The sequence below is a fragment of the Saccopteryx leptura genome, chromosome 2 (genome assembly GCF_036850995.1).
Source record: "Saccopteryx leptura isolate mSacLep1 chromosome 2, mSacLep1_pri_phased_curated, whole genome shotgun sequence".
Taxonomy (NCBI): Eukaryota; Metazoa; Chordata; class Mammalia; order Chiroptera; family Emballonuridae; genus Saccopteryx; species Saccopteryx leptura.
In genome coordinates, this window is record NC_089504.1 from 23,287,143 (window position 1) to 23,300,621 (window position 13,479).

A 13,479-nucleotide genomic window follows, 5' to 3' on the forward strand; every position below is an offset into this window, starting at 1 on the left:
TTTTCCATATGAAATTATAGGTATTTGTTTTTAAAGATTTTATTTATTGATGTTTACAGAGAGATGAAAGAGAGGGGGTGGGGAGCGAGAAGTATCAACTCATAGTTGCTTCACTTTGGTTGTTCATTGGTTACTTGTTGTAAGTGCTGTGACTGGGAAAGCCCAAGGTTTTGAACTGGCACCCTCAGCGTCCCAGGTTGATGCTTTATCCACTGCGCCACCACAGGTCAGGCTGAATTTTTAGATATTTTAACTAGCACTCCTCAAAAGAAATAAAGTAGGAATGCCACTAAATTTAAATGAAATTTAGATTTAGTAAGATTATGTAGACCCTGTTCTGTAAATATCAATAAAATCTTTTCTTTATGGCTTGCAACTTTTGTTAAATTAATTATCAAGGATTTTTATCATTTGTCATTAAAATGGAAATGGGATATATTTTCCATTTTCATTTTTAACTAGCTATTGCCAATATAGAAAAATGCTTCCTTTAGGCCCTGGCCAACCGGCTTAAGTAGAGTGTTGGCCCGGGGTGTAGAAGTCCCAGGTTCGATTCCCGGTCAGGGCACACAGGAGAGCGCCCATCTGCTTCTCTACCCTTCCCCCTCTCTTCTCTATCTCTCTCTTCCCCTCCCGCAGCCAAGGCTCCATTGGAGCAAAGTTGGCCCGAGCGCTGAGGATGGCTCCATTGCCTCTGCTTCAAGCGCTAGAATGGCTCTGGTTGCAACGCAGCAATGCCCCAGATGGGCCGAGCATCGCCCCCTAGTGGGCTTGCTGGGTGGATCCTGGTCGGACACGTGGGAATTTGTCTCTCTGCCTCCCTGCTTCTCTCTTCAGAAAAAAACCACCCCCCCCAAAAAAAACAACTGCTTGTTTTTTTAAGTATATTTGGTGGCACAGTGGATAAAAGGTTGACTTGGAATGCTGAGGATACCGGTTTGAAGTCCGGGCTTGCCTGGTCAAGGCATATATAGGAGTTGATGCTTCCTGCTCCTCCCCCCTTCTCTCTCTCTGTCTCCTCTCTGGAAAATGAATACAGTAAATAAAAATCTTTAAAATATATATATATTTTGTATCTATAAAGCCTCCCAAATTCTATTACAAGTTTAAGTATTTCTTTAACTAGATTCTGATGAGTTTTCAAGGTGTACAATTATATAATCCATAAATACAAATATTACTCTTAAGACGTTTACTCCATTTTAGTTTTTCATCTTACTACATTAATAACTCCAGTGCTGAATAGTGGTGATAAAAGTTTTTCTTGTTTTGTGCCTAATATGCTGAAATGGTTCCACTTTTTACCATGTAGCATAAAATTTGCTGTTGGTTTTGACAAACTATCATCTTTAATTTCGTTCTACTTCTATTTCACTAATTGACTTTGTTTTTGAGAACAGCTATTGAGTTTTATCAAATGACTTGTTGACACAGATTCTCTTCTTTAAACCACTCATGGAATGAATTACATTGATACATTTCCTTGTATTGAACTAGCTTTGTCAGATTGTATTTTCTCTTGATGTACCACTAAATTTGATTTGCTTATATTTAGGACATTACATCTGTATTTCTGAGCTATCTGTAACATTCTTATTATTGTCTTACCAATATTCTGCCAAAGGAAAAAGTGGAATAAAGACAAGTTTGTTTGTTTGTTTTTTTAATAATACAAAAAAACCTGTCCATAATTAATATATAAACCTGGATGAGCTCGGAGATAAGTGGAACCACCATCACAACCTATGCTATGAACCTATCTGTCACCTCCAAAAGTTTCCCCTGCCCTCTTATGTATTATTTTTTGTGGTAAGAAGAGTTAACATTAAGTCTATCTTCTTAGCAAATTTCCAAGTCTCCGATACAGTATTGTTAAGTATAGGCCCTGGGCTGTCCAGCAGACCTCTAAGACTTAGTCATCTTACAAGCCAAAAGCTATTTCAAAAATGCTGCTTGTTAAGAGGGAGAATGGAACATGTTTCAGTGCTAACAGAAAAGATCCAGTGGAGAAGGTGAAGATAAAGGAGAGGAAGGATGATTGACAGGATGACGTTTCAGAGGGGGGTCGGATCCACAGAACAAATGCACAGGTTAGAAAGCGGTTCCTGAATTACGGGCGATAAAAGCAATTCAGATTGCTTAGGTTTGGAGTGTAGTGGCCAGAAGTTAAGGGAGTTCCCATCTAATGGCTTCTATTTTCTCTATTGTAACATTTCTTATGCTCAAAAATATTTTCATTTATGATTTATATACTGTTATTTCAGGAGCAAATGTCAGTATAGAGGGTCCTTGGGTTACAACAGTTCTGATATATGACATTTCGAGTTTATGACGCTCACTCATAAAAACTTAAAAAAATTTAGATGTGAGCCTGGCCAGTCATGGTGCAGTGGATAAAGCATCGACCTGGAATGCTAAGGTTACTGGTTCGAAACCCTGGCTGGCCTGGTCAAAGCACATATGGGAGTTGATGCTTCCTGTTCCTCCCCTGCTTCTCTCTAAAATGAATAAAATCTTTAAAAGAAAGAAAATTTGAGATGTATTTTGGCTTATGTCATTAGCATTGTACTTACAGACTACGTGGATGAACTAGTTTGGTTGTGCGTGGTAGAATACGCAGTAACGCAGCATGCATGAGGGGGTTGGTGTCCCCAGTATGCTTACCTACGCCATTTTGAACTGTTAAAAGTGCAGGTGTTCCATCTGTGTTGCTTTGTTTGGTGACTTTTAGGCCCTTACCATGGCTCTTATATTTATGTCCTTTTCCTTTTTCTGTGGCTTAGTTGCATTTTTATGTTTTAGATTGTGATTTTACAACTGTGTTAGGATAGGTAAGTTACTTAGGCTAGGGTATGTTTCGACTTACACTAAAATTAGAGTCACGTCACTGTTGTAGTATGGTACTGTGTCATATCCTGAGAACTCCATAACTGAGACATTTCTGTATGTTATACATGTATTTTTTTTTTACAAAATTCTACAAGTACTTATAAACAACTATTTTATCTCCCACTTCCAGCACTTAATCTCACAAGCACACAGAAACCCATGAAACCTTAAAACAAAATCAGACACAAAATGTTACTGTTATAGAAATGATGAATTAAGCAGAAATTTTATTTCCAAGCTCTTCATAGATTGTTACAAACACAAAGTGTCCTTTTAACAGTGTCTCAAATTAAATCAAAGGCACATTATCAGTGTAAAATACCTATGACATTAAGAATTCTTTTAGGTTGTAAGATTCTCATATTACTTTGTCTTTACTCATTTGCAAAGTTCTTTAAGTTACATTTTAAACATGTTTTAAAGACATGAAATAATGTAGTATTTTTTAAGTACAACCACAACTATAGAAGAGAGAAACTGAAGCAGATAGAGATCAGATCTGCTTCATACACAGAACGGGCAGATCTAACACAGGACACATTAATCTTTCCAAACCAGTTTGCTAAGAATCAGCTCCCATTTTTAGTGTTAAAAATAAAACAATCTTCTCACAAAAATCAAGGCATCATTTGATTAACAAAGCCTATTCTTCACCCAATTTTACACTGCTTTACCTTCATTTAGAAATTATAAATTCATGAGAAAAGACCAAAGTTTGTTATGGTGTAAAAATCTTAGAAACAACAAATTACAAATACTCAATTTTTTAATAACAAAAATGTTTTCCTTCCCAAAATGTAAACATCCAGTAAATAAAACATACACAATATTCCAAATGTAGAAACACTAGTAATTCACTTATGAGAGAGGTGCATTTTTGTGTATTTGGTGCTAAGATTTTTGTCTTAAGTATAAAGCACTTCGCCAAATAAACCAGGCCATTATTATTTAAAAGTCTACTCCTTCACTCAGTTTCCTTATTTGAGTTGAAACTCATTAATTTCTGTCGAATGTTGGCTAAAGGACCAGGCCAAGGAAAGGTCTGAAACACCTAAAAGTCATTTGGTTAAAGTAAAACTTTTGCTTGAGAGTTGGAGGCCGTCAGTCAGTCATCACTTCGTGCCTGAAGGCATTCCTCAGAGAACTTCTTTCCTACTGGAAAGAAAATTGGTAAGATTTATAAAATTAACCAGTCAGCATTTCATATCTTTAGTATTCTCTCTCTCTCTTTTTTCTTTTTATTAAGTGAGAGGTGGAGAAGGAGAGAGGCAGAGACAGACTCCTGCATGCACCCCAACCAGGATCCACCTGGCAAGCCCCCTACAGGGCGATGCTCCACCCATCTGAGGCCGCTGCTGTTGCTTGGCAACCGAGCTATTTCAGCTCCTGAGGCAACACCAGGCAGCCATCCTCAGCACCTGGGGCCAGCTTGCTCAAACCATTCAAAGCATGGCTGCAGGAAAGGAAGACAGCGAGAGAGAGAGAGAGAGAGAGAGAGAGAGAGAGAGAGAGAGAGAGAGAGAGAAGGGGAAGGGGAGGAGTGGAGAAGCAATGGTCGCTTCTCCTGTGTGCCTTGACTGGGAATCAGACCCGGAACTGGGCTGACACTCGACTGCTGAGCCAACTGGCCAGGGCCAACGTTAGTAGTCTCAAAGCAGAGAGTAACAAGTTAATTTTAAAAACCCATCCAAACTACACCATAAAGGAGTAGCAACAGCCATAAAAGCACTCTATAAAAAGAAAAACACTATGCCAGCATAAAACTATTACATTAATACTACAAATGGGGGCATTTGTTTCATTAAAAGGCACAACAGTACCTGACAGTATAATTTCTTTTTAATGTGAATAATTTCTTTTACACAGATGTGAAAAAGTATCTAACATAATTACTTACTGTATGAAAACCCCTTAGTACACATAACTTGAAATATGTTGGCCCCCAAAGACTCCAATAATCTACTCCCCAAACTCTTCCAAAAAAGAAAAATGTCAAAATGGGAATGAGACCCCATCCAATGCAGTGGAAGCCATGGAATTTCTAATATGCCACCAAAGAGAAGTTTTCATCTCAATAATTGGCTTTTAAAGCTCTTTTACCTGACTCGCACTTTCCCCTTGTAGCTACATTAAAGCTTTTTCCATGACAACCCAGAGATGTATTCTGAAAGCCCGGAAGAAATCACAGTTGGTAGTAGGAACAAGTCTCCCCCTCTGGAGAGTCCTCAGTTCCAAGGGTAACAAGTCAGCTGAGAGCACCAAGCAGCAAACAACAACTCTGGGATGGTGGAAGGACAAGATGATAGGGTTAAGGTCAAGAAATGACCACCAGCCAAACTCAGTTAAAGGGCTCAAGTCCACAAGGATTTAACATCTCATGAGTAAGTGCCAAAAAGGATTGAGACTCTCTTAATTAGATGTAATCCACAGGCAGGGTAAATACAGACGAGAGTCATCCCTCAGGGACAGCTGTACTTTTGGCTGCTATTCATTTTAATTCCCCCAAGCATAGTAGATATTCCAAACACAGTTGCCCAAATCCTTTGGGAAGCCCTGCGGTAGGGCCACCGCCCCAAGCCAGCATGGCATGTCACTTACCAGTCCTCAGAGTAAAGCACAGGATCTGGGCTCCCGGAAGGGGTTGCTGCCCGCTGGGACGCCGACCAGCAGGGCATCCTTGCAGGCGTTCTGCATGCAGTACTGCTGCAGCTCTGCGGCCGCCTGGGAGACCTGAAACCAAAGGACCACAGCTGGGCGTGCTGCTCACAGCCAGACCTGCCCACAGCCATCTGATGTCCTGACACACGATCACACGGCCTGACCACGCCTCTGTGACCTCCCAAAGTCTCTTGCTGAACGTTCTAATAACTGAACTCCAAAGAGGAGAAAGGCTACAATATTTCTGAGCTCTGACTTAGGATATTTTTGATTCATTGCTTATTGAACAAAAGAAAGAAAAAGCAGCATTTCTGATCCATTTAGAATCCTAGCTGAAACTAACTTGGAAAGAAATAGCTCATTCTTGTGTTCCCTTTATAAACAGTCTCTTATACAGGATGTATTGATAGAGCCACGTTTGCCATGTGAACAAACTGTTTAAAGTATACGAGGCTGGAGTCTTCCCCGCGTGCTCAAAACAAGTGACCGTTCTTCACCTTGCTTTGAGACAAAATAGCTTGTTGGCTAACGGAGCGGCCTCTGAAGCCAGACTGCCTGGGCTCAAACTCAGCTGTGTCACCACCCGTACGAACTAGAGCAAGTTTCCTAACTTCTCAGTCCCTGTTTTCTCCTCTGTGAAATGTATTGAGTGATAGTACCTCCCTCATTGGATTGATGTGACAATTGAGTTAACTCATGTCAAACACTTAGAATTAGTGCTGACACATAATTAGCACCACCTTTGTGGAGACTGCAGAAAAGTCCCAATATTTTGCAGCTCCCCCCAGCAAGAGCTGGAGTCTGTGTTGACCCACTTCTCGAATCCAGGCTTGTCTGTGACAGCCCCCAGCCACCTGCCTACCGACCTCCAGAGACACGAGTGAGGCCATCGTCGTCCACCCAGCCACCAGCCAACCCTCCATTTGATGGCAGATGCACGGGAGGCCCAGCAAGGATCTGAACTACACAGTTGAACCCGTTCAAATTGCTGACCTCTGAATTGTGAGTTTGTAAATGCTGTCTGAAATCACTAACTTCTGGAGAAGTTTACGAGGCAGCCCTGATTCAATACCATCCTCTTTCTTCTTATCCTCCGCTGGATGCGTATTTGTACTAGGAGGCTTTTCTCACTCCCCATCTATTTTTCTTGCATTTGAATGGACAAAAATGATTCCAATTGCTGTTCAAGTCTTACTACCACTTTGTGTTCATTTTCCAAACTTCCAAATAACTGGGAAATCAAGACCTTGTGCTACACTTACTACCTAGTTTCTAGAATTCTTTTAGGAACTCTGGTCTCATTAATGTAATAACCATTTATGTTGTATAATATAAACACATAATATTGTCAGAGTCATGTTTAAGCTTACTTTTCCCTCAATAGTCATTCTGTCGTTTGCACATGAATTATAATTGGAATTAATGATTGTATAGAACAGTTATTAATTCAAAAGAAATTTGGAGCCAATTATGCCCCAGCTTACCACCTCTGCATCAGAGGGAACAGGTGAACCCCACACACGAGTGACAGGAGGCTGTCTCTCAGGACTCCTTGAGAAACAACTAACTGAACAGCAGCTTAAACAACACAGTCAAAAAGTTACGGTGAGAGGACATGCCAAGAAAATAAAGAGTAAATGTGGTCAGCATTTCCCTAGCACTCTGGACTGGGAGAAGTCAAGCCCAAACACTTGGAAGCTGTAGCTTGCTACTGGACGTGGGATAATGCCCACCCAGATTGTAGGGCTTTCCTTGGTTTGAGCCCATGCCCACCCAGCAACTTCTGAGGGGTCTCTTCAAAGCAGAGAAGGGGTCCTTGGAAGGACACCGAGCATTCTGATCACTGGGTAGAAAGGGATGCTCAAAAATTGGTGTCCAGGTCTATACACCAGTTAGCAAGTCTGTTAAAGAGAAGGCATCTCTAGGCAGGCTGAGAACCCTCTCTGGGCCCTGGGATTGCTGTGACTCCCTGGAGGGCTGCCTGGGAGAAGCCCCCCAAGTCCCCCAGATCATACTACCATGAGGACATCTCTCAACGAAATTTAGTATCTGTGTGACCTTGAACAATTCACTCAGATTCTCTAGGTCTCCGTTTCATCCCCCTTAATTATTTTGTACATGTGGATAAGAATGTGTTCCCTAGCTCCTTCACAGGGGAGGCGGGCAGCTGGCTCAGTTTCCCTTCCGCCTCAGGTCTCGACATCCTCTCGAACATTTGATCCATCTCTAGTTTCAGTTCCCTGACCTCCTCTCCTCAAACAACCTTCTCCTCATTGCCAATAGTTACAGCCAACACCTGTTAACTGCTCCACATCTGAAATTTTACACTTCGACATGCTACTTTCTGATCACAATCTCTCCCACCTATCCAGGGAGCTGCTTCCTAGTCTCTGCACCTGCTCTATCTCAGGGAGAACCCACCTCCCCTTTCCTCCAGCCCATCACCAGGAGGCTTGCTCCGTTCCTTCTCTATCCAGCCTAGGCTCGCTTCTTTCTGGGCAGACCCCCGAACTCCTTGCCTCCCACCCCCACTTCCATCTTTCTGGCATACCTCCCCTGCTAACTCTCTACTTGGAACAACTACTATACCATTCACCATGGGCATTTAGATTTCTGGGTGGCTAAAAGCTGCCGGAGGGGGAAAAGATCACAAATCCGACAACCAGTCTCTACTCTCAGGGTAGCTGGGTCTTTAGAATCACAAGATCTCTATGAACTGCCTGCTCCGGGATCCTCCCCCATTCCAGACAGCACTCTCCCCGCCCCAGTCTGGTGATTTCAACAGCTCCTTTCCCTATGCCCTAGAAGGAAACTTGGCCTCCTACTTCACAAAGAAAACTGTCATCATTCAGGTCCTTAAGTCTTATGTAGACAAGTTCTTTATACATATCCTTACCCCCTTTCTTCCCGTCTTAGGGTACCTGCCCCTCCAATCCCATGCCCCAAAAGACCCCTGTCTTCCGTCCCTCTAAATCTCCTTCTCCATTTGTTCCTTCCCCTCAACCTCAACATAATGGCTTTTTGTTTTCTATATTAAAAAAAAAAGTTGCTTCCTCCTGAAAACCAGGTTTCTCTTTTATTAAGTCTGCCTACCTTATTACAATCTAGATTCTCTGCATTCCTTAATTCTCTTCACCTTGCTTTATAATCGTCACATCACTTATAGCCTGAAATTATTTTATTTATTGGTGAATGTGTTCACTGTTTATCTTGCCCAGTAGAATCACCCTATTCACTGTACCTAGGACAGTGCCAGTTACAGAGAAAAGGCATTAGTGAGGGCCATGGACTGGCACAGTGGTGTTTATAGACACATACATACATTCTATAAAGAATGCTATCTCTACTAGTTGCTAAACACAATTACACAACAGAGGCTTTTTAACCAACTGAAGAAACAAACCCTGGACATGTTGACTAAGCCCTAAATTGTGCTTCAGTAACCTCGCTTTCTCTTGTTTCCCGTGGTCTCAGCCACTGTTGGCTGGTCCCGGGATCGATGCTCGAGATCTTCTTCACCCCTCTATATTCTTATTACTTCTTCCAGCCTTGGTCTCTGAGCTTCTGCCCACGTAGCTGAAGGCTTTCTGGACATCTCCAAGTCCACGTATCCAAACCTGAACTCATCAGCCCCCACTCCTAACCCACTCTCCCCTCCCTTATGCTGTAGCAAATGGCCACGCCATCCATCCTGTCACCACGCCAGAAACCTGGGCATCGTCTTTCTCCTTCCTCTCAATCCATCACTAAGGCCCATCCATTCATTCGGGCGCCTCCGCATCTCTGGCCATCAGCCCAGTCCAGGCCACCAGCGTGTCGCCTGCATCACTGGTCTGCTCGCATCCGTCTTGCTCCCCTCCGCCCCCGAGTCGCTGTCCCACCAATGAAATGGAAACGCCCCGGGGGCACTCGGTCCCAGAGCACCCCAGGGCACAACGAACCCGTCTCCCGGGCGCACCGGGCCCGCCTCCTTCTCCTGGGCCCACGTCCCCAACGCACCGGGGCGCCTGGGTCCGGTTCCGCCCCGCGCGCGGCCACCGTTCCACGCGAAGGAGCGAGCCGCGGCCCGCGCACGCTCCCCGCCGCCCACCCGCCCCGCGCGGCCTCTCCAGGGGCCCGGCCGCCCCGCGAGCGCTCGGCCGGCTCAGCAGCAGCACCGGGGGCCGCGACTTCTCCGCGCCCGGAGGAGAGGGCGCTCCCGCCGGCCTCACCTTGATCCTCTCCACGCCGGCCTCCAGCTTGAGCTGCTCCACCAGGCGCTGCAGGGCGTTCACGCTGGCCCCGGAAGACATGGCGGCGGCGCTGCGCTTCGCGGGCGGGTGAGCGGGGCAGGAGGAGCCGCGGACCCCGAGCGCTGGCACCGCCCCGGGGCGGGGAAGCTGCTGCGCCCGCCCCGCTGCCCGCCCTCGCCCCGCGGCCGCTCCCCCCCCAGGACGGGCGCCGCACGCGAGCGACGGCGTGGGGTCCGAACTGACAGCGAGTCCCAGCCCTTCCCGCATCCTGGGCGCGGGCACGACCTGCATCTGCACCTGGGACCCGAGCTGCGACGTCTCCACATCGAACTTTCGAACCCCCTGTACTTTCGAAACGCCAGTGTCCTTGCAAACACAAGCATTTCATTTATTTCCTTCTTACCGCCTGTAATTCTTCACTCCTCTGACATGTATTTTTGTCACTTTTTTACTAGGAGTGGGTTATTTCTCCAGCAAAGGCGCTGTAAGTCACTCTTCTCCATAAAAATAATGAAATGGGAAGGTGTTTCTTTCTGCCAGTGTTATATCAAAATGGCAATAATATGTGCCTCCGGCTTTCTAAAATGATTAAAAAGAAACAAGACAACACATGAACAACTCTATTTAATATGACACAATATAATATACCGACAATTATTTCTTATACTCATGGCCTTATTTTTAGAACTTGAAATGAACCCGGAGCTAAGGATTCACCGGCATGTTTGTAGATTCAACTTGTCAAGAGATTTTCACCGGCACTTAGAGACTCGGAGGCAGTGGAACCTATGGCCATTGGGTGTCCAAGCACGCCTGTTATCTCAGTAAGTGGTCCCTAATAAACGTAGGCCCTAGGCCTAAACTAGTGAGCAGTTTATTATTCTGCTGTCTCTGAAAGTTTCTTCCCTGAGGTATCATTTCAGCTGCTTCACCTGGGACCCCAAAGGCAACAAGGAGTGAGCGGCTGCCTTCAGACACACAGCGCCAACCCTAAGGAGTGCCACTTTTTTTCACGCTAGCATTTAACTTTGAGCAAGGTAGGGAATTCATACACCCATTAAAAGAATAAAGAAACGTAGATTTTAAAATCATCAGTAAACACTGGTACCACAGATTTTAACAAGTGAATCTCTCCTGTCCCCTCAGAAAGCAAGGGAACATTTACAGAACCCTTTCTTGTATCCTGTATCTTGCTCTTTCCCCTTATCTTGTTTAATTCTCATAATAATCCCACGAAATGGTTAGGATCCCTGCTATTAAAAATGATACCACGAGGTTCAGAGGTTAACCTCCCCCAAGTCAAGCCACTGGTCAGGTGCTGAGCCAGAAACCAAACCTTGGTCTGCTGGCTGTAAAGCCTGGGTCATTCTCCGCCTCCTGCTCACTCTGTTGGAGGTTACTGGGGGAGACTGCTGAGTCAGAAGTTTCTCCATCCCTTCCTGACACTGGGAAGGGGGAGTCTGTCAGAGACCTTAGTCACTGACCGAAGACCAGGTGATCCATTCCACACACGATCATCAAGGTGATTCTGAATTCCTTAAGTACTAAGCCCTGGTTAAGGTTTACAACTAATATGTAGGCTTTTTATTAATTACCCATAACATTTCTCAATTGCAGGCAATCTAATCTACTTCAGACCCTAAATCTATGTGAATTTGCAGGCTTATAGAATTTTAAATACTAATTATCTAAAAAGATCCTCTCATTTCACAGATGAGGAAACCAGAAAAGTTAAATATCAATAATTTGCTTAGGAATTTTTATTTAGGCCCAAATTTTTATTTTGGTTCAAGACTCAAATCTGGAACCTGGTAACATCTTCAAATGGGAAAAGTATTATATTTTACAAATAAGATTATATTTCAACCATACACAACTAGTTTGCATGTATCCCAACATTTATCTGCCTCAAATGCACTATTATAATTCATCAGAGACCATGTCTGATTTAATGTCTTAAAATAGCTAGGTCTATTAATACTAACATCTAATAAATGCCATTTCTCTTTTGTTTCCACAGGACTTTCAGTTTGGGGGCAGCAGACTGGTTCATAACACCAGCTGAATGTTAGCTTAGCAGTGGCTTCCACTTCACCAGAATTAGCTCCAAAGTTTGGGTGTTAAAGTTTACTGCCCTTTCAGTCAAAATAAGCAAACAAAACAAGAATCTCAAAGGAGAGGGATTATGATTTTCTAAACATAAATTCAATAGTACTAAAATTTGTTAATTCTCCAATTCCAACTATTTTTTCATGTAACATTTTAAAATTCTATATACCAATTGTAGTATTGAAGATAATAGGTGTGTAATGAAACAGCAACCTATGATTGGCAGAACTTGGAGGATTCATGAGGAAACAAGGCCGATGAGGAGAGGGTCAGTAGCGATGTCAGTTATGAAGATGTTAGACAGGAATGTAAAAGTACCCTAAGAGTCATTTTAACACAGAGCTCAGCGACACGAAGTGATAACAAACTGAGAGCAATGCACAGCTATTGAGCTATAAACTCCTGAATGTCAAGAGAAAAGAAATGGCCCTCAAATGAAGCACAAGACAAATGTTAAAACTGGTGGGGCTGCGAGATTCTCTAAGCAGGATTCTTTTCCAGATGGTTCTGAAATGGAGAAGCTTTTGGGGGTTTAGTGGGAGATGGGCAAAGTATGGAGACAGTAAAGATACCCAGAGTGCTTGAATGACACTTGTGGCAACTAATGGCCCTTCCTTCACTCTAGGATTTTGAAACATAGTTACTTTGTTGAGGAAGAGGAGACAGGAACCATGTAGTCCTTCTATTAAGGAGAGTCCATTCATCCTGACCGATGCAACGACCAAGATTCCAAAAGACGGACCAAATTTTTACCAAGTGAGCAGTCTGCTGGGACAATTTTAGAAATGAGAGTTCTGGAAAGTCAGGAAGAAGTATAGCAATGTAGCAGATAAGCAAAATAACATCCAAAGATATATTGTTTTTATCAGCTAAACTTTATGAATGCTAACATATTCAGTCCTCTTATTTTTCCTTGTGTATAGGTAAAAATACCTAGAGTACTAGAAATGTCCTGGAAACCTTAACAGAGGGGCAAGTGCCTACATTTCTTTTTGGTCCTTATAACATATTGCACATACTTATTCTTAGATAAATATTATTGTGTGTTAAATATCATAGATGATGATGAACTCTAACAGGAGTTGCTGACTGTACGACAACCATGGCACCTTAAAAGGCATTTAAAAGTTGGGTATTTGAAGTCTGAAACGGCTTCCTATATAATTTAGCTCTATAATTTCTCCAACCTCATGAAAAAGAATAGATGCATAAAACAAATTCATCTGAAGTCTATAAAAATAAAAATATTGTATCATTTCAGAATTTTAGATCTTCAATAGGGCCTTAATGCTAATCTGGTCAGACTCCTCCCCCAAGTTTCTAATCAGGCATTTTATTAATGACTCACAGATGACCAACGCAGCTCAGCTCTCCGTCCCTATTAGCAGGGCAGAACGCTTCCCTCCTGCTTCTCTGCACGTCACACACATTGGGGCTGAGCCCCTGGAAGGACTAGTGTACTGTAGCTAGAAACGGACTCTGCATATCTCCTATTTATACTAATCTTTTTAAATTATGTAATACAAAAGCAGTATGTTAATCTTTGACTTAACATGTCATACCAACAAACGATATATTGCAACCATTTTAT

At 43.2% G+C, this 13,479-nt stretch overlaps 1 protein-coding gene across 2 annotated transcripts; it reads right to left on the reverse strand.

Moving 5' to 3' along the window:
• Positions 1–3,081: 3,081 nt before the first annotated feature.
• Positions 3,082–9,898, reverse strand: GNG10 (G protein subunit gamma 10). Of its 2 annotated transcripts, none has more exons than XM_066367437.1 (3): positions 9,759–9,898; positions 5,488–5,619; positions 3,082–4,041 (listed from the first exon to the last, which is right to left on the reverse strand). In XM_066367437.1, the coding sequence occupies exons 1-2, from the start codon at positions 9,837–9,839 to the stop codon at positions 5,494–5,496; spliced, it is 207 nt and encodes a 68-aa protein (XP_066223534.1). In that variant the 5' UTR covers positions 9,840–9,898; the 3' UTR covers positions 3,082–4,041; positions 5,488–5,493. The 2 variants fall into 2 exon arrangements, with proteins under 2 accessions (XP_066223534.1, XP_066223532.1); XM_066367435.1 differs by having other exon boundaries at positions 3,082–4,044.
• Positions 9,899–13,479: the final 3,581 nt, after the last annotated feature.